This window comes from Amphibalanus amphitrite, unplaced genomic scaffold, assembly GCF_019059575.1.
Source record: "Amphibalanus amphitrite isolate SeventyFive unplaced genomic scaffold, NRLGWU_Aamphi_draft 000780F_arrow, whole genome shotgun sequence".
Lineage (NCBI taxonomy): Eukaryota > Metazoa > Arthropoda > Thecostraca > Balanomorpha > Balanidae > Amphibalanus > Amphibalanus amphitrite.
In genome coordinates this window covers 21,391-44,870 of record NW_024882274.1, presented here as the reverse complement: position 1 = coordinate 44,870, position 23,480 = coordinate 21,391, and the positions used below count along the sequence as shown (strand labels likewise).

Sequence of the window (23,480 nt, the reverse complement as noted above, 5' to 3'; positions counted from 1 at the left end):
TGAAGGAAAATTAACTGTTTTAGTGAAATATAATGAAAAAAGGGTTTTTCTTTCTAAATATCACTCTGAAAATCACACAAATATCACACATTTTTATAGCCAACGGTTCAAAACACTGCAAAAAAGCTAAGAAAACGCCGTAAGATCTTTGATGGCGTAATGAGCCTTGCTGATTGGCTTCATCGGGGAGCTTGGGCCATAAAAGGAGCTATCCAGTGGGGAAAATAATGTTTTCGAACACAAAATTCAAAACATGCCATTGAATCCGTGGGAATGTTGGTGGGCGCAATTGGTTAGGAGGGCGCAATACACCCACTTTCCCCTACATGCGTGACGCTAAATGCACTTACATAAATATCTATTATCTGAGCTGAAAATGACTGAACTGAATTTACTCAAAGGCCCAATTTATTACCGTTGTTACATAGGAATCTCCGCTTTGTTACAGGAGTGCGAGGCTCGACAGGCGACTCAACCCCCACGGCCCTGACTGAACCGCTCAAGATGTGAACTGTGAAGATGGCGGAGACTGAGCGGCGGCCGAGGTTGTGTGACGTGATATGTGAAGTGTAACTGACTCGAAAAAAGTGAAGAGCTGTGCATATATCATAGAAATACATTTTCCCCGAATATTGACTGTGACGGTGACGCTGGAATATTTTAGGTAATTACGGGATACGTGATTCCGTACACGTATAGGTCTGTCCACAACAACATCGAGACAATGTTGTATCAACATCGAGACATTGTTGAATCAACCAAGAATCAGCATCGAGACAATGTTGTATCAACATCGAGACAATGTTGAATCAACCAAGAATCAGCATCGAGACAATGTTGTATCAACATCGAGACAATGTTGAATCAACCAAAAATCAACATCGAGACAATGTTGTATCAACATCGAAACAATGTTGTACAATGTTGTCCTGTCAACATTGATACGATGTCGAAATTCAACATCGTATCAATGTCGAAAGTGGCTAACAGAATTACATCGATACAACATTGTTGTCAATATTGATACAACATCGATACAATATTGATGTGCTACTAGGGTACAGCATCAGTCCGATCCCAACGCCCTGTCCAGTGTCCACTGTCCAGTATCAAAACTTAACATCACAGTTATCGTACACTGGCTGACAAGGCTGCCAAATACCCATTGAAAATATTTAGACAGTCAGCTAGACGTTGTTTGCTGTTAATTCATCCACTCAGCACGAAAAAAAGTCGTAAATGATGGTTTTAAGTCCGGCATGCGAACTGTTAGTTTTAGAGTTTGAGATGACACAACCAATTCGGGACAGCGACTGACTGCCCTTCCCCATGTTGAGCCATTTTGGCCATAGTCCTGGCCCTAACCGAGGCAATCTGGCAGTCTCGTTTCTACATTGGCAACACGTTGCCTGAAACACAGCTTTTATCAGAGAGCATACTGGTTTTTGCCAGCTGTTATGTCAGCTCCAACCCTAGCCAAACGACCTATTTCTAACTCCCTCCCTCATCGTTACAAGCTCTGTCTCTTTCTCTCACTTAAGTTTGACCCTTCCTGTCGCATTACACCGGAGTATACCAAACAGTATCACTCCTCTCAGCTCATCAAACTGAGCTGTTCCATCTTATTCACTGTCATACTCTCACACAGCTCTGATAAAACAACCGACGGCGGTCCATTTCAGACTGGGCACCCATATCCAACGGTTTTCTATACCGGAGGGACGTTTCTGACACATACATAGTTCAGCCGCACGCACCGGAGCTCACTGTGGTGAGGTCACTTCAGGTGTCCGTCTCCAATGGGCGTCTTTCTCACAAGGGCATCCTTCTGGCACGAGCGTCCTTCTCACATGAGCGTCTGTCTCACATCGGTGTCTTTCTCACGTGAAAGTCCTTCTAACATGGGCGTCCCTTCTCACACTGGCACCCAGCCTACATCAACACCCTCACAGCATCTTAGACGTCCCGCCAATATCAACGTCTCCAAGATGGGCACCCTTTACACAGACGCCGCTCTAAGACGCCCATCGAAGACGCCCATCGAAGACGCCGCTTTAAGAAACCCTCCACACCCGCATGATTCCCTAGCCGCTCTTCGGATGCCGTCATCGGTTAGCATCCCTGTGTATGAGGGTGTCCCAGGCGGGGGAGGCCACCACTCGGTGTCGGACGTGCCCTAACACCGACACGCTGCCAGAAGAGCCGTCTGCACTGGTGGACACCGAGGCTGCCTCCTGCGCGGGGGGAGGGGGGGGTGTTACTTGGGTGGGGTTATAGTGGGGCTGAGTTGTAGTTTGTAGTCAATATATTGAACGAGAGTATGGCTATTGTTCAGCTCATATGCCTTAAACGCTAAGTAATTTTAACCATAAACGAATGTCACTCAATACATTTGATGTATTGAGTGACATTTCATAAATCGTGTCATTGAATAAATGTCACATATCTATCATGGCAATACATTGACGGTATGGTTAAGCTCATAAGTTTTCTAGGTTTGAGTAACCCCTAAGCATCAACAACTGCAAACATTTGTAGTAGCTCGTAATCAGTTCTTACCTGAAGGAATTTGACCTGAGTGCCGGCGTCTAGCTCAAGGACGTGGTCCCCTAGAAGCAGGCGAGCCCTGCCCGACTTCAGAATCTGGAGCCGCCCTACCTGACCCTCGGGCAGGTCACTGAAGGTCACCAGCTCAGGGTTGGGCGCCTGCCGGGTCAGAGGTCAAACCGAGGTCACAGGTGGATACGAGTGCGCCCCTGACATGCATAACACATGGAACAAAGCTATCTATGTTTACAGTCAAAAGCATTCACGTCGGTAGCAAATTGAATTGATAAAATACATAAAAACGAAAAAAAATAAATACAACGCATAATACTGTCAATTTTATCGCAAATCTATCAATAATAAAATCGATACACAAATCATATCAATAAAACACACGAAAATCAGCGTTTTTAACTGCCAAGATTTATCAATTGGATGCAGCTGAAAAACAGGATAGGGCCTAGGGAATTCTTTAACCGTCACTGTATGTAAATGGGCTGCAGTGCCTGTGCCGGGTGCCCTGTAGTCGGTTTCTACAAATACAAATATGTACAATGTCCACCTTGGTATCCGCCTGGACACCGTTGGTAGTGCCGGCAGCCGACGCCGATGGCTCCTTCTTGGGCTTGAGCTTCACATCGTCATCGTTAGAGGTCAGCACCGGTAGACAGTCCGGAAACTGAAACGGCGGTGCAACAGGATTAAATTGATTTCCCTAAGAAGGCTGAACATAAAATATGCAACGATGAAGCACAATCTATTTTGCGACATAAAAATGCCATCAAAGTGTTCAGCAATACCAGTAAATATGCTGGAGAGCCCACCGCTTAGCATAGACAATTTTTGCGTATAACAGGCTGCCACACTGCCCAACACCGCATTCCACACCCAGTCTTAATTATACAAGTCATCTATATGCAAAACGTATGCCTACAGGAGGGTCTTGCCCTCATCCTACCTGGAAGAATACGAGATCCTTGCGGCCTTCCTTTAACATGGCGGCTACAGGCAGGTCGGTTTCCCGGCGTCGGGCGGCCGCCAGCTTACGTTCCAAGTCCAGTTTCTGGGGGAGATAGAAACGGAGTCAGGATGATACAAGGCGATACAGCCACCCACCGTTTGCTGGGGGGGGGGGGGCGTTAAACGCCCCCAGCCGATAACTCGAGAACCAATAGGCGCAGAGAAACGCACGAGGCGGCAAACGAAAGAACGCGACGAGGCGCTTCAGATGAACACTTTAAAGTTGAATTTTGAGGTCACAGGTCGGGTCAAGGTCAGGTCAAACACCTGAAATCGGGCTTTCAGTAGCATGGACTTCAGGACTTCGCAATGGGCGCCTCTCGTCATAAACTCTGTCAAAACGGTGCACAATCCATCATATAAGGCCTACAAGAGTGTCAGCTCCATGTAGGAGTCAGTCAAGCATAGGTCAGGGTCAAGGTCAGGTCAACCGGGTAGGCACATATCCCCGAAAATCAAAACTGATATTCGCAGCCCGTGACACATGTTTTATAGGTAATTTGGGGCGTAGAACACGATGGTGACATTCATTTTATCATATGTGTACGTGTTTGGCTCAAAAAGTTCAATTTAAGAAATGCATGTATCATGGTCGTCAAGTAGTCATGAGAAATTGCCAAGTTTCAGTTCAAGAATTTGGAAAATGCGGAACGATAATCAATAATCGAAGATAGCCATTTGATTGTTCATGGTATTGGCAGTCTAATGGCGTTTACGGCATGTCTGTATGTCTATTTTGTGATTTTATATGATTTTTTGAACATATGCCGTTTTTGGTCGAAAACTCAGAAATCATGACGTCACTAAAGCCTCAATATCTCAAAATTTTTTCCGACCGATTTTTTTGAAACTTTGTCACAATAAACTTCAATCATTTCCCTACAGGTACCCAAAATTTGGCGCGCCTGCGGCGCGCCGTTTTTATGCTATGACCCGGCGAAAAAAGTGGGGGCGTTTAACGCCCCCCCCCCAGCAACTCGCGGGTTAAAACTCGCTAAAACGCTGTTTATCGAAAACCAACCGAAAGCTTGTGAGCAGAGTACGAGTTCCGAAGCTGAGAGCACTGCCAGCTTACCTTATCGGAGATCTGCAGTTTGCGCTTCATGTACGAGTGTACGTTGTCGTCCTCATCATCGTCGCCGCATTTCACTGCGGAAATGACGCACTTCCGGTCAGTACTTATAACTTGACACGCACCCATGTCCCTCACATAGGAAGCCTCTTTTCATTGATGCATCATAAGGCACTGCCAGACAGAAGACTCTCTTACTTTGTCGACCCTGATATGTAAATTTATCCCTCAATCCACCACTGACGTAATTTGACGCAGTGTCTCCCTTGTGACGTCATTTGACGCGGCGTGTCCCACCTTTGACGTCATCGGTGAGGTAGGAGGAGCCGGCCGAGGCCGAAGACATGAGCGGCAGCCGAACGGGAGCCATCTCATCACCTGCTTCCTCCTCGCCGTCGTCGTCAATGAAGTTATCCTTCAACAGCGCTGCCAGCTTCCGCTCCTGCGCGCGCACAACCGGAAATGGGTTACATCCGGTGACCGGTGGTACAGAGGGAGCTTTGAGGTATATTGAAGACTGTACGCACTACGCAATGCAGGAAAAGTACATCCTAGAGCAGTGTGGTAAGTTAAGGTTGACGATGCGAATCTCCGAAAATGGACACGACAAAAACTCAAATGCGAATCTCCTAAAATAGGCACTGCAAAACAGTAGAACCAAAGAAGTCAGCCATGACTCACCTCCTCTTCTTTGTCGACCTTTTTATTTCCGCCGAACACCGGCATGGTCATCGCAGAGTCCTTCTCCCCACCTCCCCCTCCCCCTCCACCGCCTCCCCCTCCACCCCCACCGCCGCCGCCGCCGCCTCCTCCAAAGCCGCCAAAGGCACCGCCACCAGTACTGGGCCGCTTCTCCGGGGCGGCGATGCCTGGGAAATGACGAGCGACAGCGGGTTAAGTCGATGATAAAAAAAAAAAAAAATAACACAGGGCATATACTCTAGAGGCACCAGAACATACTGTTATTGCTGAGTCTTTAAATATGAGTTCACAATCGAGCCCAACCGAAGCCTTGGCACCTTCATCAAATTAGTTTGACCTTAATTCATTATCGCTGTCGGCGCCGGACGGTTCCATCTCTGCATTGCGCTGCTTACCGCTGCTAATTATTGAATAGCCAAACAGCTTTAAAGCAGCATATCAGTCACTTTCCGGGTTATCTCGTATATATTTCCTTCTCCCTCCCAAACTACCTCTCCTGTGCCCCTTCCCTTTCTCTCCTTCAGCTCTCCCTCTTTCTCGATCGTCTCACCTTCGCCGAACACCGATCCGGACATCTGCACCAGCTCCGGCCTGTCGCGGCGTCTCTCTCCTCCATCTCTGCCGCCCCTGCCCCGTCCGTCCCTACCGCGACCTCTTCCGTCCTTACGGCGGTCCCCGCGGCCGCCCCGCCGGTCACCGTCCCGCCTGTGGGTGAGAGGGTCACAGAGAGGTCAGTCAGGTCGAGGTAAGAGGTCATGAGAAAGTCAGGTTAGACGTCATGAGGTACGTCAAGTCGGAGTAAGACTTGGCTAGAGAGGTGGGCTAAATGGATCGTCACCTCATAAAGTGAATAGTAGAGCTCAGGAAGCAAACTGGCATCCATGGTTGATATAATTCACATGATGAAGATCCCAAAGCTTTTGATCACGAGGAGATTAAAAAACTGGTTGGTTGTGTCATTGGTGTCATGGACCAAGTCTAGTTTGATATCAACTATGAGAGGTAACATAATTTTGGAAGTTTATACAGCATCTCAAAGACCCTTCATCTACCCATCCATCACTTACCCCTTTTCATCGTGCTTCTCTCGCTTCACATCCAGATTCGGCACAAACACCCTCTTGCTTTTGGTGGCATGGAGCAGCGCCGGTCGCAGAGCCGAGGCCAGGGTCAGGTCTCGGGGAGGTCGTATGGACGGCAGGCGCGCCGGGGAGGGGCGCGGTCGGACCGGTGCCGAGCCCCCCTCGGCGCCGGAGCTGGCGCCGCCCGTGGCGCCGCCAGGACCGTCGCTCTCACCGGCCATGACCTGTGGAGTGGAGAAACTAGTCAGCGAGGTGTAGTCAGCGTTTGTTCTAGTCAACCTCACTAAGCCGGTGTTGGACTCCCAGTAGTGAAGGCCCTGTGAAGCTACACCATGCATTATACTTTAGGAAATTACACTCGTCATGCGTCTTGTCAGGTTTTGAGGGATATCAGTAGACAGTACACAGATCCAGTTCGGTTGATAGAAAATACAGAAATACACTGTCGGCTACACTGTGGGTCACACACATTCAGTCAAGGAAGTCATGGATGTTAACTCCAGGAACTGCCAGATAGTCAGGATTGTCAGGATTTCCTGTGCTAAAATTACATTTAGAATTTTGATTTTATATGGACTAAGTGCTTGCATCAGCATGAGTTGTTGTTGATTAGACAAATGCTGATGCACTTGGTAGCACACTACCTATGCCACATGTAATTTGTAAATCAAAGTGAAGTAGGTAACTGATAATGATTACCGTAAAATGGGGTGTTAAGGGACGGTGGGGTGCTAAGGGACAGTTGCATGGGAAAAACTTCGAGTCCTATTAACTTCCTAATTTGAGAAGGTTCAATAAAAACTTCAGTGTGGTAGTTGACACTGTTTTGCTCTTGACCATAGAATACAATGGTATGGATTTTCATGCAAGTGATTTGGTTCAAAAATGGATTTGAAAATCATGCTACATTTTCACAAAATTGAAACATCTCCAAAACTCTGTGTGTACCACATAAACTAGTGGGTGTACAGGGAAAATGAATGCATAGGTGTATTGTCACATGTATTGCACATGTTTCCTGAAAAACTTGTGCAAATGCACCCATTCATTAATCATCCTCTTCCTCTTTTCCGGATACATGCATATTTTGAGGTGGACGTGGGGTGCTAAGGGACAGGGAAGAAAAAATAAAAAATAATATCTAAATATAATTTCATTAAAGGTAGTGTGCCACCTTTGAAAGATTTCCCATTTTATTTTTCCTAGGATAAGAAGCTTCTGTTTTTACCTAATATCGCAAAAAAAAATAAAAAATGGGCCTGGAATAGTGCCTTTTTCGCCTAAAAGTTTTTCGGTTTTTAGATATGTATAACAACTGTAGTGGGCTCACCTGCAAACAGGCGTCGGGCAACAATCGCGAATGCGGCGCACTTGTGACAATAAGCAAAGGTCATTATAGTGTTACGACCATACGACGTACGGGAATGAGTTATCAGCTGTCTTATCGTAGACAACACAATGTCGAGCCTTAAACTGTAAGCCCGTATTGGTATTGTTTCTTTTATTTGGCTGTCGAACATTATTTATGGTTTGAAATATGATTTTATGTAAAATAATTGATATGAAAAAGCCGTCTTATAAGTTATGACCCCATTTCACCACACGCAAGTGGCAGAAATGACAATGATCAGCTGACGCATTTTTCTTGGCCGAAGTCAGAGCGCGCGGCCCGACGCACCACGCGTATTTGGAAATTCCGACCTCGACGAGCATCAGAAGCCACCTAACAGGCGTGTTCGAAACCGCAGGAGATGATGATGAACGGGTTTATCGAAACTTGATTGGATGAGCATATCGGTAATAGCGATTTCAGTGTGTGCATTTATTGTTCATAGTGGTGTGAAATGTGGTTGGGGTACGACCGACAACCCGTCGGGGCGAATTTCGCACTGGGGTACTCAAAATTTGAAGAATTTAAGACGTTTCCATGAGTTTTGAAGGTATGGATAAGTTCTAAAAATCCGGTTCTCCTTATCTGGGCCATTAACTCCATACGGTCCAAGAAAGCTGGCACACTACCTTTAAGTTTTCTTTCAGTAGGCATGGAAAACACCAAATTCCACATAAAATGCTGGCAAGTTCATGCATTTATCTCTAACACATCTTAAGTTATGTAACAAAACATCTCAACACTCGCTTTTACAATGATGGGTCAATGGAGACTGATGTAGGTAAATATGATGTCATCATAAAAAGGCTAAAATAGAGAGGGCAACATAATGACAAGTGACTAGCTTCAACATGGGTTTTTATTGATGACAGAAGGGTACTTTTTTGTTCTGTTTACCTTATAATTAGCACATTTTCCACAAGCGTAAACTGCATTACACGTAAATGACTAAAAAGGTCATGAGTGGTGAATGAACCTGACTTGTTTTGTGACAGAATATGCAAAACATTTCAATAAATAAATTGTGTGCCCTTCCACACCCCAATTGTGGGCATTTGATGACCATTTCTTGGAATAATATAGGTGTCCCTTAACCCGCGAGTTGCTGGGGGGGGGGGGGGGGCGTTAAACGCCCCCACTTTTTTTGCCGGGCCATAGCATAAAAACGGCGCGCCGCAGGCGCGCCAAATTTTGGTTACCTGTAGGGAATTGATTGAAGTTTATTGTGACAAAGTTTGAAAAAAATCGGTCGGAAAATTTTTGAGATATCGAGGTTTTAGTGACGTCATGATTTCCGAGTTTTCGACCAAAAACGGCATATGTTCAAAAAATCATATAAAATCACAGAATAGACATACAGACATGCCGTAAACGCTATTAGACTGCCAATACCATGATCAATCAAATGGCTATCTTCGATTATTGATTATCGTTCCGCATTTTCCATAATCTTGAACTGAATCTTGACAATTTCTCGTAACTACTTCACGACCATGATACATGAATTTCTTAAATTGAACTTTTTGAGCCAAACACGTACACATATGATAAAATGAATGTCACCATCGTGTTCTACGCCCCAAATTACCCATAAAACATGTGTCACAGGCTGCGAATATCAGTTTTGATTTTCGGGGATACGTGCCTACCCGGTTGACCTGACCTTGACCCTGACCTATGCTTGACTGACCCCTACATGGAGCTGACACTCTTGTAGGCCTTATATGATGGATTGTGCACCGTTTTGACAGAGTTTATGACGAGAGGCGCCCATTGCGAAGTCCTGAAGTCCATGCTACTGAAAGCCCGATTTCAGGTGTTTGACCTGACCTTGACCCGACCTGTGACCTCAAAATTCAATTTTCAAGTACTCATCTGAAGCGTCTCGTCGCGCTCTTTCGTTTGCCGCCTCGTGCGTTTCGCTGCGCCTATTGGTTCTCGAGTTATCGGCTGGGGGCGTTTAACGCCCCCCCCCCAGCAAACGGTGGGTGGCGAAATACCCCAGCAACTGCCGGGTTAACACCCCACATTGGGGTGCTAAGGGACAGTGATGAAAAATAATAAAAAATAATATGCAGGTATAAATCATAAAAACTTTAATGTGGCAGGCATGTAAAGCACCAAATTCCACATAAAATGCTGACAATTTGATGCTTCTATCTCCAACCCTTCTTGAGTTATATAACAAAACACCTCAAAACTGTCCCTTAACACCCCATTTTACGGTATTTAATTTTTCATTATTTATTGCCAATTATATAACAAAATAAATAATTGAGTTTAAAAAGCAAAGTTGTACACACGCTAGCTGGCATAGATCTCGCTGGATAGTGGATAACATTCTTATGATAGCATACAATAGGTAGTTCCCAGAAAATCTGGAAAACCGAAGAAAACAACATAAAGGAAGTCCTGCAGGGCGCAGGCTGAAGCAAGGAAATGCAGAACGTACACATACATTCCCGAACAGTCACACAGCCTAAAAATCAAAATCATTGTTAGTTGATCCATTCATAAAAAGGCCAGTAAAAGTACACCCAACAGATCACTGAGAGCGACAGGTAGGAATTCAAGTTGCCAAGGGACAGAGAGTTGCCGTGGCGTTTCAGTTTCAGAACAACTCAGAGTTGCACCACGTTTCGCCGTTTCTATAATCTATAGCAGTGGTTTCACTCGCTTGCCGTTTGGATATTCCGCAGTATCCTTAAAAGAAATGCGCAAATTTACCTGAAAATAATATTTCAAGCCGACCAGACGAAATTACAAGCAGGAGACAAAAAACCAACACGTTTTAAAAATGCGGTCCAATGTTCTGAAAAAATCACGGCCCCGTGGGATACACTCCATAATAGAAACTTTCGCGCCACATACGAAACAATTCTGAATAGCCATATGCTACCAAATTCCTTTAAGGTTGAAAGGGAATTATCTACGCAATTGTGCGGAGAAAATAACGCAAATCGTCGACAACAGGGAGGCAAAGGGGAAAAAAACTTCTATGAACCTTATGAGGAGACTGGGAGGGGCCAGGGAATCATTCAAGCCAAATATCCTTACGAACCAGCTGTCGGACGGTTCTTTCCACGTGTCTCCTTTTCCATACTTCCTTTCCTAAGCCAGGAAAAGGAATTAGGCGATGCTTGAACTACCTGCCCGTCTGGCGTCTGCCATAATTTCGCCCAGCGTTCGATGTCTGAGTCTCGGACGACGAAGATTCTACGTCGTCCGGCCAATCACGTTCCATAACCGCAGCCGAGCCCCCACTGACTTTGAGCGCGATTGACCGGACGACGTAGAATCTTCGTCGTCCGGAGACATCGAGTGCGGGGTTGGTTTCTACTCCATTGGACCGGGTCCACGAATGGATCCATTCCCTGAGCAGGACTCACTCGCCGTCAGTGCCTGATCGCAAGCAAACGCCATATCGGATTTTGGGTAATTTATTTCGGAAATCCTCGAGAGCACAAACATAACACTTCATACACATACTGCACTGGGATGCACACGAAGCTTGGTGTGCCGAATTGACTCGAAGCCCCGTAACACAAAGCAAGTACACTAATTACTAGCTCCTCATCGATCGCATAGCTTTAGCTTAGGCCTTTGGCTTTGCAGACATCGATCGATCAACCTCTGCATCTTCCTGCCTAAGATAAGCTGTTAGACTTAAAAATGGCAATATCTTACAGTTCTGTGGCCAAGCAGAACAATCCAATACGCCAAATGAATAAAGCGCCAAATTCTTCACTGGGAGAGACTAGGCTATGATACCTGCTACATAGCAACCAACAGACAATTTAACTCTCCTGGCCCCTGGGCCACGAAGGACTGAGAAAACATCGCAAACGTTCGTTCGCTTGTATCTTCGCTCGGCAGGTAACATGAATTCGTCCTCGACCAATCACGAGCGTAGAATATCCTTGATTCCACCAATCAGATCACGGGCGGCCACCGACAGCCCAATGAGAGCAGCCAGCGTCGGGCTTGGCCCCGCCTCTCGCGTGCCACAGCCAATCACGGTCCACCATTGGCCAGCACACACCAATCACGGCTCAGTTTTCAGTCACGTGGCTCACTTCCGCCGGCCACCGCCGCCGGCGAGGATCATGGCAATCCGCATGAAGATGTTGATCGTGTCCAGGTAGATCGACACCGAACTGAGAAAAAAAAAACACGGAAGATGCGTAAATGGCAAGCGGTGAAAGGCAGGCTTGAAAGTCTGTGTCAAAAGTCACAAATCACACAAAGTCACACGCACAAATGAAAACAGGCTTTGCGAGCATGATAAAATAATATAATGAGACTGCTTCTATAGCATAATACTTTCATAGCACTTCCGAAAAATATGGCGAATTAATATTTTCAATCGAAAATATTTTCTTCGTCTTAAGTTTCATTTTGTAAAACGAAAACACAGGAAATAAAAAGAACGCATACCATTGAACAATAATTACTGGGTTGCTACTCATCTGTTGAATAAGGCTGATTTTCTACCACCCTCAGTCGTCAGCCCCCCCCCCCCTACCACCACCATTCCCTTCCACCTTCACCTACAAACCACTACAACATCATCTGCCACTCACGCGTTGATGGGGTCGAACGGCTTCTGGGCGATCATGGGATAGTGCTCAGCCTTCTTAATGATCCTCTGTGTATCGTACAGCAGCATCATACTGAAGAGTACCAGTCCACCGTACATTGCCAGCGAGTACACTCCGGCACCCAGGGCCGTGGTGGGCGGCAGGAACATGCTGCCTGTAGGGGGTGAAATGAAACTGTGAGACGCCGTGGTATGAGCGGTCAGAATAATGTCCCGTAGATCAGTCAGTAGAACCACAAAATATATAGTGTGCGACATAGTCATGTCGACATACGGCGCCATGTCGTAGACTATATATTCCATCGTAGAACTGATGGCTTTAGTTACTTGGTGAGTTTATCATTGTGCCTATCAAAGAATGGTGACACCGATGGTAGACGGTTATTTAGGCGTATCGGGTATCATGACGCGTCCTTACAATCATACTCCACTAATTGTCTAAACTGGAAAGGGGCCGAAAAATAATTGAAGTGTGCTCTCAAAAAACATGTGAACTCAAATCGAACGCTCGTACACACATTTCATTGGACGATAAACCACCAATATGATAGGACAAACCACACAACATTTTGTGAAAAATATATCCAAGCACAAATAATCCTGGCTAATCCTGACTAATTCGCTAATTCTGACTCACCGATCGAAGCGCAGAACACCACGCCAAAACCGATGGCCAGCGGGCCGCCCATGTTGAGAAACTTCTCACTGGGAGCACAAACCGCCACTGTGGAGAGGCCGCCCACCACGCCGGCGGTGTACCTGATAGAGGTCACACAGAGGTCATATAGAGGTCACACAGAGGTCACACAGAGGCCATATGGAGGTCATACAGAGGTAATAAAGAGGTCAAACAGAGGTGAAGCTGAGTCGATGTCATCATGCGCCCAAAAATTGGATTATGCATGAGTAATTCAGCATCCAGAAAATCCATCATGTATGGCCGAGCGCAAGCGAGTATGTTCAGGGTAATTTGGATTGCAGAATGATTTAACTCATAACAAAAGTGTAAAAGTTCAGTAAAACTCAGTAAACAAAGCCAGAACCAGAACAGGTTCATTAAATAATGGATTCCACAAGCTACTCAAAACATTAAATTGTCAAATTTGGGCAATAAAATGCTTCGAAGTTACGCTATCTATAACTTTGATGATCTCTGTTGGCATCTAGCTCACCAGGCTCACTCACCAGGCAGCCCTCATCAGCAGGGGACCTCCAAGCATGGCCAGCGGCGCCACCACTGCGCCAATCACGCCGCAGTGCAGCAGCCAGGCCATCTGCTTGGTGCCGAAACCCTCCTGGTACGGGATGGAGCGGACCAGCATTCCCGAGCCGATCATAGCCGCGAACGAGGCGCCGATGGCCTGCGAGAAACAGAGACGGGTGATGTATTTTGAATGGTGTGCATGATGGACGAAATGATAGTTTGGATGCTGTGAGCATCGGACGTAAGCGGTGCACGTGAATATTGAGCACTCGTGTAAACATGGACACCGGGCAATAGTGATTCCTCGCAACGCAAAGAGGTTGACTGCTGGATATAAAAATGAAAATGACACGTTATTTATCATTTCTGCGATGAAAACGCGAGAAAGCAATCATACGTTGCTAAAACTCATGGACCAAAATTCCTCAATATTGACACCGATAAGTGAGCTGAAAATAGATAGATGTGAGCGAAAATGAGCACGGTTTGGACAAGTTTCGGAACCATGAAAAAATCGTGTGCATCCTTGCATTCTGCCTGGACACTTTCCAGCATATAACTCCAATGTCCTTAACAAACTAATCAATATCACGCCCACTGTCTCTCACCAGCCAGCTATTTTTGGTGACCAGTCTCATCATGGCCGGCGAACGGAAGATGGCCACGGCTGAGGCCGCCGTCACACCCACACTGGCGCCGAAGTACATGTAGGTGGCCTTGACACGATCACGGACGTACTGCGGCCACAGGCTGCAACGGAACGGAGGTCAGGTCAATGGGAGCGTGAAAGGCAGTCAAATCACTGATTTTCATAGATAAATGTATGATTGAATGCAAGAATGGAACGATGAACGGTAGCGAATGAATGAATGAGTTACGACGGAGGAATGGATACGGTACATCGTAACGTATGAATGGATGAGTTCATGAGGTCATGGTAATGAAAAAAGCAAATAACGAATGACGAATGAATGATTGAATGAATGAATGAATGAATGACGAGTGATAGTGGCAAAGTAAAACGATGACGAAAGAACAAAACAATGAATGAATGAATGGATGAATGGATGAATGAATGAACGAATGAATGAATGAAGGAAGGAATAAAAGCACTATAAACTCTCAAAACGTTATCAAGGTCACTCACACGGCCTGGTCGATGGCGCCCATCTCGCTGGAGAGGCCAGCCCCGTAATAGCAGAGAGCTCCGATACCGACCACCGAGGCGCCGGCCACCAGGCCCCGGCCGGCGGTGAATGCTGCCGGAGAGGAGAGGGATGGTTACTGGGGGGTCATGGGGTCAACAGAGTGGGGCGGTTACGGAGGCGGGGGACGGTTGGGGGAGAATGAGGCTATGGGGTCAGCGCGGGTTCTGGATTTTGAATCGCAAACGACCAGAGGAGGAAAGTCGAAACCGTCGGGACAGCCACGGGAAAAGCTGCATACAACATCGGACAATACAAAAAACTGCTGATATCTTCGAAAGACTTCCAAAGTTTACAGAAAGATTGATGGCTCACTGAGATAAGATGTCTGATGAGATAAAATAATGAGATGTCTCCCTGATTACGACTCGAACCCACCTCCCTCTCCGGCCGGCGCCATGACGCGCTGTCCGAGCGTGGCGCGGCGCGCGGCGCGCCGCGTCTCGGCCGTCCGCGCCTGATTGGAGAGCAGTCGGCGCGCCGGCGCGCCCACCTGCAGCCGAGCAGCAGAGCGCGCCAGACTGGATGGCGCCACCAGCATCGTGACTCGTGACAGCAGCATGGTCGTTGAGTTCTGAAAAGTCAGATAGAAATATAAATTATTTTCTTGATGGAAGTGGATTTCAGATTTCCTGACACAGCGATTCAGAGGAATCCTGAACCAGGGTTGCAGAGTCAGAGTTCATTTTTGAATTTTGGAGGCAGGAGTTGGAGTCAGATTCGCCAAAATTGCATTGACTCTGCAGAATTACCAGGGCTGCAGAGTCAGGCATTGAATCATCAACAGTTCTGCCTTGATTGAGTCAGAGTCAGTGTCAAGTTTAGGAGGCTAGAGTCAAGTTGCAGTCACCAAAAATCCATCATAAAACAATGTTGAAATCTTAATTTGAGTTGCTTCAGAGCTTGCTGCTTGGTCAGTGGCAGTAGCTGTGGTACAGACCAGTGCCCACTTGAAGTCATGTGAGCAGGGACTAGAGAGGGCTCAAGAACTGTTACGCAGACATCATTTTTGTTTTATTGGGTTAGGCTTTTGGGACTAACGGGACAAACACATACCAGGATGATAGGGGCTAGGGGAAACAATGCAGCTGCTCGGGTCAAGCCCATTTCAGTAGGCGGAACTATGGTCATGAGTACCCAAATATAGGAACGTTCCCATTTTTGGGAACGGAGTTCCCAAATATGGGAACGGGCGTTCCCATTTATGAGAACGGAAGGCAATTTTTTGGCCGTTCTCCCACTAAAACTCAAAAGTGCATCACGTCTCAAAAAAGTGCACGCTAATTTAAGTATCTACTAAATCTCCATAAAGTTATCTTTAATCTGACCGTGGAACAAGGAAATTGACCGTGGAATGATATTTTTAATGATTTTTTGAAAATGACAGAATGGTGGAAATATGGGTTATACGACATTTAGCATGCAATTTTAAGGAAAATGAAGCATTTTTTTAGTTTGAGGTAAAGTATAATAATTTTCGCCTGGTTATGAACTTTCATACTATCGACACCAGATGCTGACAAATGCAAGCGAAGACGCGGACGGTCCCGAGGTAATATTGTTGACTTTTGTGTCGGGGCGGACGACCGCGTGGAACGTGAGTGAATTTACCGAGCTACTGTTGTAAACTCAGTTTAAGCGGTTGAAAATTATCCAGCTGTATTTTATCATCCCGGAAAGACATATTTTATTTGGATGCTAGCTGTTTAGAGTTGTTTTATAAGGAGCGTCATGAGCGTGGTTTTTGTCTTCCGTGTTTCTAAGCGTGATCGTTTTGGGGGAATTTCTCCTATATAGCTCGCTCTGTGTGGCTTATTTATAATTTTTATGCTGATTTCGATAATTCCTCGTGCCCATCCTACCAGGCCTTTTGCCACTTACACTCATCAAGAAAGGAAAAAACTAGATTTTCATTGGGACTAGGTGTTTTGAGGGTGTAACATATTCAGCGTTCCCATTTTTGGATACTTCCTTGTACTCGTCAACTATCGGTGATAAACAGACAGGTGCTTGACATGTCTCCACCCTCAGCGCGGACGGTGGATATAGGTATGGAAGACCTTGTTGAACATCGCTGAGCGTTGTGAATTACGTAATCCTGCAGAGGGGGGCGTGCCCGCTGCGAGATCGACGGGAATAAAAACGCAGAAGACCGGGCGAAACATGCGACGGTCTTGCCGGAAAGGTCATCTGATGATTGTTGCGTTAACAATAATTTGCGGCGTTGGACGTGATGCTTGTTAATGAAAAGAGCCCCTAAAAGGCGTCGGTGAAATCGTTCCCAATTTTGGGTACGCCGTTCCCATAATAAGGAACGCTTGCAGCGCCAGTGTACGAGAGCGTTCCCAAATTTGGGCTCGCGGCCCGGATGATGGACTGCTTTAGAAATAGGGGAACGATTTGAAACTACGATGGGCCTTACAATATCAAACTCTTTCCCAACAATATTGAGACAAATATCAGGCGGTTCACGGTCGTTTTATATTTTTTGGACTTCATTTAACGGTTCTTTTTCTTGTTTTAAATAATGCCTACATGGCGTTCCCATATTTGGGAGAATTAAGTCATAAGTATTCGGAGTGCCTACCAAGTGCCTACGTACCGTGCATTGCCATCAATGTACAGTTCATCATGACTGAACGGCCGTACAATTTGTGTTAAACGCTGCTTCCCTCTGAGTTCCACGGGTACAGTGAAGGATAGGTACAAAATTGGGTAATTAGCATGTCTGTGTACACACCATCCTATCAGATGTATTATGAGAATATTTAAATCCTTATCCTCTGTGCTTATGTGCCTCATATTCTTGTTCCTCGGTATCAATTATCAGCGGCCACCATGCGCTGAATTTGGCACTCATGAAGTAGCGCTGGATGTGTGCTGACATTATTGCCGCAACCCGCTACCCCAGAACCCAGACATATTCAGCATAACATTTCTTTCCAGTCTGGGATAGGACGGTGGACAGTTGCTTTGATCTGGACGCCAGATCAAGGCGACTCCAACTCTGGCATGCCAGGGTCCTCGCTGGAGCTGGCGATGGGGCTGGTGGGGTAGCTGTGACCTGAGCTGAGCAGCCAGTCCAGAGAAATCAGTAGGCGGAACTATGGTCAAGCGTACCCATTTTCGGGAACGCATTTTTTTAAGGCTGACTCTCGGAGGGGGCGGACGTGTCTCATCGAGCTCCGTGGTCGACACTGTTTAACCTTAGAGGCCGTAATCCGATGAAGTCTGAGGCACAAAAAGTCCTTTTCTAAGAAGAAATACCTACTTTCGCACGGTAGTGATTTCCATCGAAGGCAGCATGCCAACTCTAGCCAGGTCTCCGGTCCCGACTCGTCGTAAAGCTGCGGCTCTACCGTCCTCGGCCGCGCCAACGGCGCCATCGTCTCAAGGTCAGGCGCGGGCGTTGGATTCGTCCCGTGATGCGGAATGTGAAGAAAAACCGAAGGAGGTAGGTGCCGAAGGTGCTGAATCTGAGTCTACAAGTAAAGTTGAAGAATGTGTTGCTGATGGTGGACCTGTCACTGAACGCCAAAAAGGTATGGACAGCGCGGTAAGCGGCAAAAATGTCGGTAAGCTAGATGAGTGTCTACAGGAAGTGGGAACCCGGTTGTAGCCCTGCTTCGTTCTCTCGGTCTTCCAGCGACACCAGTAACGAAGGGGCTATCTGCAAAGGAGGCCCTGGCAAAGCTGTATGCGGTGAGCCATTTCAGGATGGTGAAGCTTGCGTGCTCTGTGACAGATGTCACGACTGGTACCATTCTTCGTGCCAGGGCATCTCAAAACCGGCAATGAAGGCTCTCGATCGGTTCAAAGTTCTTGCCTGGTTATGTGTGAGCTGCAAAGGTGAGCTCAAGAAGAGTAAGTCGCTACGTCCCCCTCTGTCGTCACTTGCCAACAAAGTGGAGAAGCTTGACGAGACTATCCGTAAACATGTCACTGAGGTTAGTGCTTCCCTGAAAGCTCATCAGACCATCCTGGAAAATCAAATCAGAGCAACTGACAAAATCCACAAAGCTCAGGAGGCCGAACTTGTTCGTCAAGCTAACCTCATCAAAGAGTCCCTGAAGGAAAGTTCGCAGCAGAAAACATCATATGCTGATGCATTGAAAGGAACATGTGCCGAGGTGGTGAAGAAAGTGAGTGACCAAATCTCCTCTCTCCCAGGTTCAGCAGTATCAGGAGGTAAAAAAGCTGCCCATGACCTTACAGGAGTCCTCGATGAGTTTATGGAAAAGGAAAAACGGAAAGCAAACTTGGTGGTTCACAACTTACCTGAGCAGGTAGGACAGTCCAACGCTGAACGTGCAAGGAATGATTCTCTTCTGTTCAAAACAATGATCAAGGATGAAATGAAATTGATTGTGGAGGTGACAAATTCATTCCGTGTAGGGAGACGCGTCTCAGATAAAGCAAGGCTGCTGATAGTCACGCTTGAGCACCCAGCAGCAAAACATGACATCCTAAGACTAGCCCCTCAACTGCGCCACTCCAACAAGTATGTCAACATATATGTTTCACCTGACCTGACCAGAAAGGAAAGAGAGCTGAACAAGAAACTGAGAGAAGAGCTTAACAACCGCAAAAGGGCAGGTGAACAAAACTTGGCCATCAGAGGTGGGAAGATTGTCAGGATACAAGCTGAAACAACAAACACCACAGCTCTACATCCCAACAGTGGTGAAGCTGGCAACTCTGGGGTCATCCGCCCCCAGGCTGATGCAGTGGACCTGAGGGGGCCGGCCAACCCCCAAAATGACAGTATCATTGTCCCTCCTGCTCAAACTCTGCAGGGTGATGCCAAGGAGATCAAGGGAGCCAGGGTGAGAGGAGTGGCTGTTCCCCCAAGTGGGTGTAGCAGAGACCATCCTGCTCAAACAAGTCCCCAGGCTGACCCTCCTCTAGGCACCACAATGGGTGGAGCTAATGCCCTATCTGAGGGAAGAAACAATGACCATCCGACTCAATTGCCCCCACAGGAAGCTGCTCAGACCAAGGGGGCTGGGACGAGAGGAGTGGCTGTTCCCCCAAGCGGGTGTATCAGAGACCATCCTGCTCAATCAGCTTCCCAGGTTGACCCTCTGGCTGCGCTGCCCAGTCCTGCAGTGGGAGGTCCTGCTGTTCTGTCTGGGGGCGGAGGCTGTGGAGACATCCCTGCTCGAGCAACCCCACAGGAAGTTGTGCAGGCTGAGCAAGCTGGGGCGAGTGGACTGGCTGTTCCCCCTAGTGGGTGTAGCAGAGACCATCCAACTCACAGTGGCCCTCACGCTAATGCTCTGTCCACACAGAATGGCGGGGGTAACACACCTGCTCAAGGTATATGACTTGGAGCGACGACAGTGGACTGGAAGAAGAGCCTGAAAGTCTTATATACTAATGCTGACCAGTTCCCAAATAAGAGGGATGAGCTATGCATGAAGATTGCTGGCGATGAACCTGATGTCATGCTAATTGCAGAGGTCATACCCAAAGCACAAGTAATTCCCATCTCTCTCGCACTTTTGGATGTGCCTGGTTACTCCATGTATCCAAGCTTTGACCCTCTCCAGCCCAAGCTAGGATCTAGTAGCCTTCGAGGTGTTTGCATCTATGTAAAGAATGACCTGCAAGTCTCAGAGCTATCTTTTGGCCTGAACACATACATTGAAAATGTTTGGGTACAACTTACTCTGGAAGGTTGCGACAAGCTCCTGATTGGATGTGTCTATCGGAGTCCATCACACCATCCGCAGGAGAGCACTGATGAACTATGTCAGCTCTTACGCATGGCCTGCGCTTCTATGCCATCCCACTTTCTCGTCTGTGGTGACTTCAACCTACCACATATTGATTGGGAAAATTTGTTTTCCTCTGCCCCAGCTGAAGACCATTCTCATGCTTTCCTGGAAGCTCTTAACGATTGTTACCTCTTTCAAAAGGTGACCCTACCGACACGCTACCGCACTGGTGAGACACCAAACATCCTCGATCTTATTCTGACACTGGAGGACGGCATGGTGCAGAACTTGAGGTATGAAGCGGGCTTAGGTAAAAGTGACCATCTCATTCTTCAATTTGATGTGCTCTGCTACTCTTCCCGCAACAACTCTCACATGAAGCACCCTAACTATTTCAAAGGGAACCCTGCAAGGTTTATCGCCCTGGTGGAGGAAGTTGACTGGAGCTCTGCCGACGACCACAGTGTGGATGAGCAGTATACGTTTCTGTGCGAGTCCTTGCTCAAAGCTGCCAAGGTCTGTTTCCCCACCAGTAAGAGAAAAAGTAATCGCAAGAACATTTACATAAATGGGCAGGCCCTACGGCTGAAGAAACGAAAAGAAGAGCTGTGGAAAATATATGTGTGTTCAAAGAATATCATTGACTACACCAGGTACACTCAGTGTAGAAACCGGTTACGGAAGTTGACAAGAAACCTGAGGAGGGACCTGGAGATCAGCCTAGCCAGAAACGTCAAAGAATGCCCGAAAGCCTTTTGGCGCTACTCCAACACTAGGATCCGAACAAAAGCCAGGCTCGAAAACCTCAAAGATGACTCCGGGCTGGTGGTAAGCGATGATCTCGGGAAAGCGCACCTCTTGAATGCCTTCTTTAGCAGTGTTTTTACAGCCGAAGACGTCTCACAGATTCCCGAACCACCCTCACAGTACGCTGGCCGTCCGTTGGAAACGATCCAGATCACGTCCGAGGCTGTGAGGAGGAAGCTCGAGACCCTGAAGACGACTTGTGCACCGGGCCCTGACGGCTTACACCCGAAGCTCTTGCAACTCGCATCCCGGCCACTAGCTGGTCCACTTGCCTCCATCTATCGTGCCTCTCTCGATCAAGGCGTTATTCCCGACTCTTGGAAGGCGGCAACGGTCATTCCCATTCACAAGAAAGGCAGCAAGCAAACTCCTGGTAACTATCGTCCCATCAGTCTTACGTCGATCCCGTGCAAAATCCTCGAATCACTGATCCGGGACGAACTCATGGATTTCCTATGCTCAACAGACCAGCTCTCCAAGCACCAGCACGGGTTCCGCCCACGGAGGTCCTGCAACTCGCAACTCATTGAGGTACTGGACGACTGGAGTAAGATGATTGAGCAGGGGAGCCCAGTTGATACAGTTTACCTTGATTTTCGCAAAGCCTTTGATGCGGTCCCTCACAAGCGCCTTCTATTGAAGCTTCGTAGTCTTGGTGTGTCAGGCAACCTTCTTCAATGGATCGATGCTTTTCTCTCCGATCGGAAGCAGCAAGTCTCCGTCAACGGTCACCTCTCTGGCTGGTCTGCCGTCTCAAGTGGAGTGCCGCAAGGCTCGGTCCTCGGTCCGCTCCTGTTCCTTGCTTTCATCAACGATATGCCCGCTGTCGTCGACTGCATGGTGAAAATGTTCGCGGACGACACAAAAATCTACCGCAGCGTGTCAGCACCCTCGGAAGCGGCATCTCTGCAAGCCGACATTGATGCTGTGGTGGCCTGGTCTGACAGATGGCAACTTCCCTTCAACCAGGACAAATGCGAGGTTCTTCACCTAGGCACCAACAACGCTCAACTCCAGTACACGATGCGAGGGGTCAACCTGCAAGTGGCTGAAACCGTACGCGACCTGGGCATCCACGTGGACCCTAACCTCAAGTTCAGAAAGCAAGCAGCGGCGGCGGCGGCAAAGGCGAACCAGATCCTGGCGGTTGTCAGACGATCGTTCGAGCATATTGACGACTTTACACTCCCTCTGCTGTACAGAGCACTTGTTCGCCCCCACTTAGAGTATGGTAATGTTGCTTGGGGTCCTTTTAACCAAGCCGACCAACTCCTGATCGAACGTGTTCAGCGGAGAGCCACTCGTTTAGTCAGCTCTATCAGACACCTGCCATATGAGGAACGACTAGAGGCACTGAAGCTTCCATCACTATTCTACCGAAGACGTCGCGGGGATATGATCCAAGTGTACCAGGTTCTCCACGGCGGAATGGACCTGCTTCCAGAGGACTTCCTCACTCTTGCAGCAGTCCAGCGCACCCGCGGTCACCCGTGGAAACTCCTGAAGCCGAGGGCCGAATCAAGACCGAGAAGACAAGCGTTTGGTGCGCGGGTAGTGAACGACTGGAATAGTCTCCCCCTCTCGGTCGTGAGCGCTGCCTCTGTAGACCTCTTCAAATCCAGGCTGGACGCCCACTGGGCAAACATCAGGTACTCAGTGCCTGACTGAGTTTTGACATTCAAGTTGCCTCGAGCTCGATGAGAACGGTACCCCACAGGCCAAAGAGCCTTTCAAAATTCTGATCAAAGTAAGGTAAGGTAAGGTAAGGTAATTCTCATGACATTTGAGGTAACTTACCAGCCTTGGATATAGACCTCTGAAAAAGCTAATTAATTAGATCAACTCAAAATCCCCCTAGCCAATCCACAAACTTCCAAAAATCTCACGAGAGCATGACTGCGCAATTTCGAACGCAGTCGCGTCTATTTTGTATCGAGCTATCTATTGCATAATGGTTCTAGTAAATTCTGAGAAAATAATCAAAGCAAAATGATTTAAAAAAGAGAATTTACAAATAAAACTCAATGGCATAATAATTTTATGAATATCATTGATGAGTAACTTTTTGATTTTGCAAAAATATGATTTTTGCTCTCAAAGCTGACGTGTCTTCGATTTTACTTCTTGATAA

The 23,480-nt window shown here is 47.3% G+C and overlaps 2 protein-coding genes across 2 annotated transcripts; both read right to left on the bottom strand.

The window, feature by feature from the left end:
- Positions 1–1,063: 1,063 nt before the first annotated feature.
- LOC122366043 (DNA-directed RNA polymerase III subunit RPC4-like) lies at positions 1,064–10,644 on the bottom strand. The gene is made up of 10 exons (XM_043337801.1): positions 10,541–10,644; positions 6,409–6,647; positions 5,892–6,046; positions 5,321–5,508; positions 4,937–5,081; positions 4,643–4,716; positions 3,506–3,610; positions 3,110–3,226; positions 2,560–2,706; positions 1,064–2,234 (listed from the first exon to the last, which is right to left on the bottom strand). Exons 2-10 carry the CDS (start codon positions 6,642–6,644, stop codon positions 2,106–2,108), a joined length of 1,296 nt encoding a protein of 431 aa, XP_043193736.1. The 5' UTR covers positions 6,645–6,647; positions 10,541–10,644; the 3' UTR covers positions 1,064–2,105.
- Positions 10,645–11,237: 593 nt separating this feature from the next.
- LOC122366041 (growth hormone-inducible transmembrane protein-like) lies at positions 11,238–23,313 on the bottom strand. The gene is made up of 8 exons (XM_043337800.1): positions 23,147–23,313; positions 15,201–15,396; positions 14,765–14,876; positions 14,226–14,367; positions 13,599–13,774; positions 13,051–13,172; positions 12,397–12,568; positions 11,238–11,970 (listed from the first exon to the last, which is right to left on the bottom strand). The coding sequence occupies exons 2-8, from the start codon at positions 15,382–15,384 to the stop codon at positions 11,886–11,888; spliced, it is 993 nt and encodes a 330-aa protein (XP_043193735.1). The 5' UTR covers positions 15,385–15,396; positions 23,147–23,313; the 3' UTR covers positions 11,238–11,885.
- Positions 23,314–23,480: the final 167 nt, after the last annotated feature.

Excerpts from the sequence above, each read along its gene's own strand:
- LOC122366041 (XM_043337800.1), bottom strand. The coding sequence starts at position 15,384 with ATGCTGCTGTCACGAGTCACGATGCTGGTGGCGCCATCCAGTCTGGCG. Across the intron at positions 14,877-15,200 it reads GGCGCCGGCCGGAGAGGGAG|CATTCACCGCCGGCCGGGGC; the intron begins GTGGGTTCGAGT and ends CCTCTCCGGCAG. Across the intron at positions 12,569-13,050 it reads GGTGTTCTGCGCTTCGATCG|GCAGCATGTTCCTGCCGCCC; the intron begins GTGAGTCAGAAT and ends CACCCCCTACAG.
- LOC122366043 (XM_043337801.1), bottom strand. The coding sequence starts at position 6,644 with ATGGCCGGTGAGAGCGACGGTCCTGGCGGCGCCACGGGCGGCGCCAGC. Across the intron at positions 5,509-5,891 it reads CGGATCGGTGTTCGGCGAAG|GCATCGCCGCCCCGGAGAAG; the intron begins GTGAGACGATCG and ends GTCATTTCCCAG. Across the intron at positions 2,707-3,109 it reads GTGTCCAGGCGGATACCAAG|GCGCCCAACCCTGAGCTGGT; the intron begins GTGGACATTGTA and ends CTGACCCGGCAG.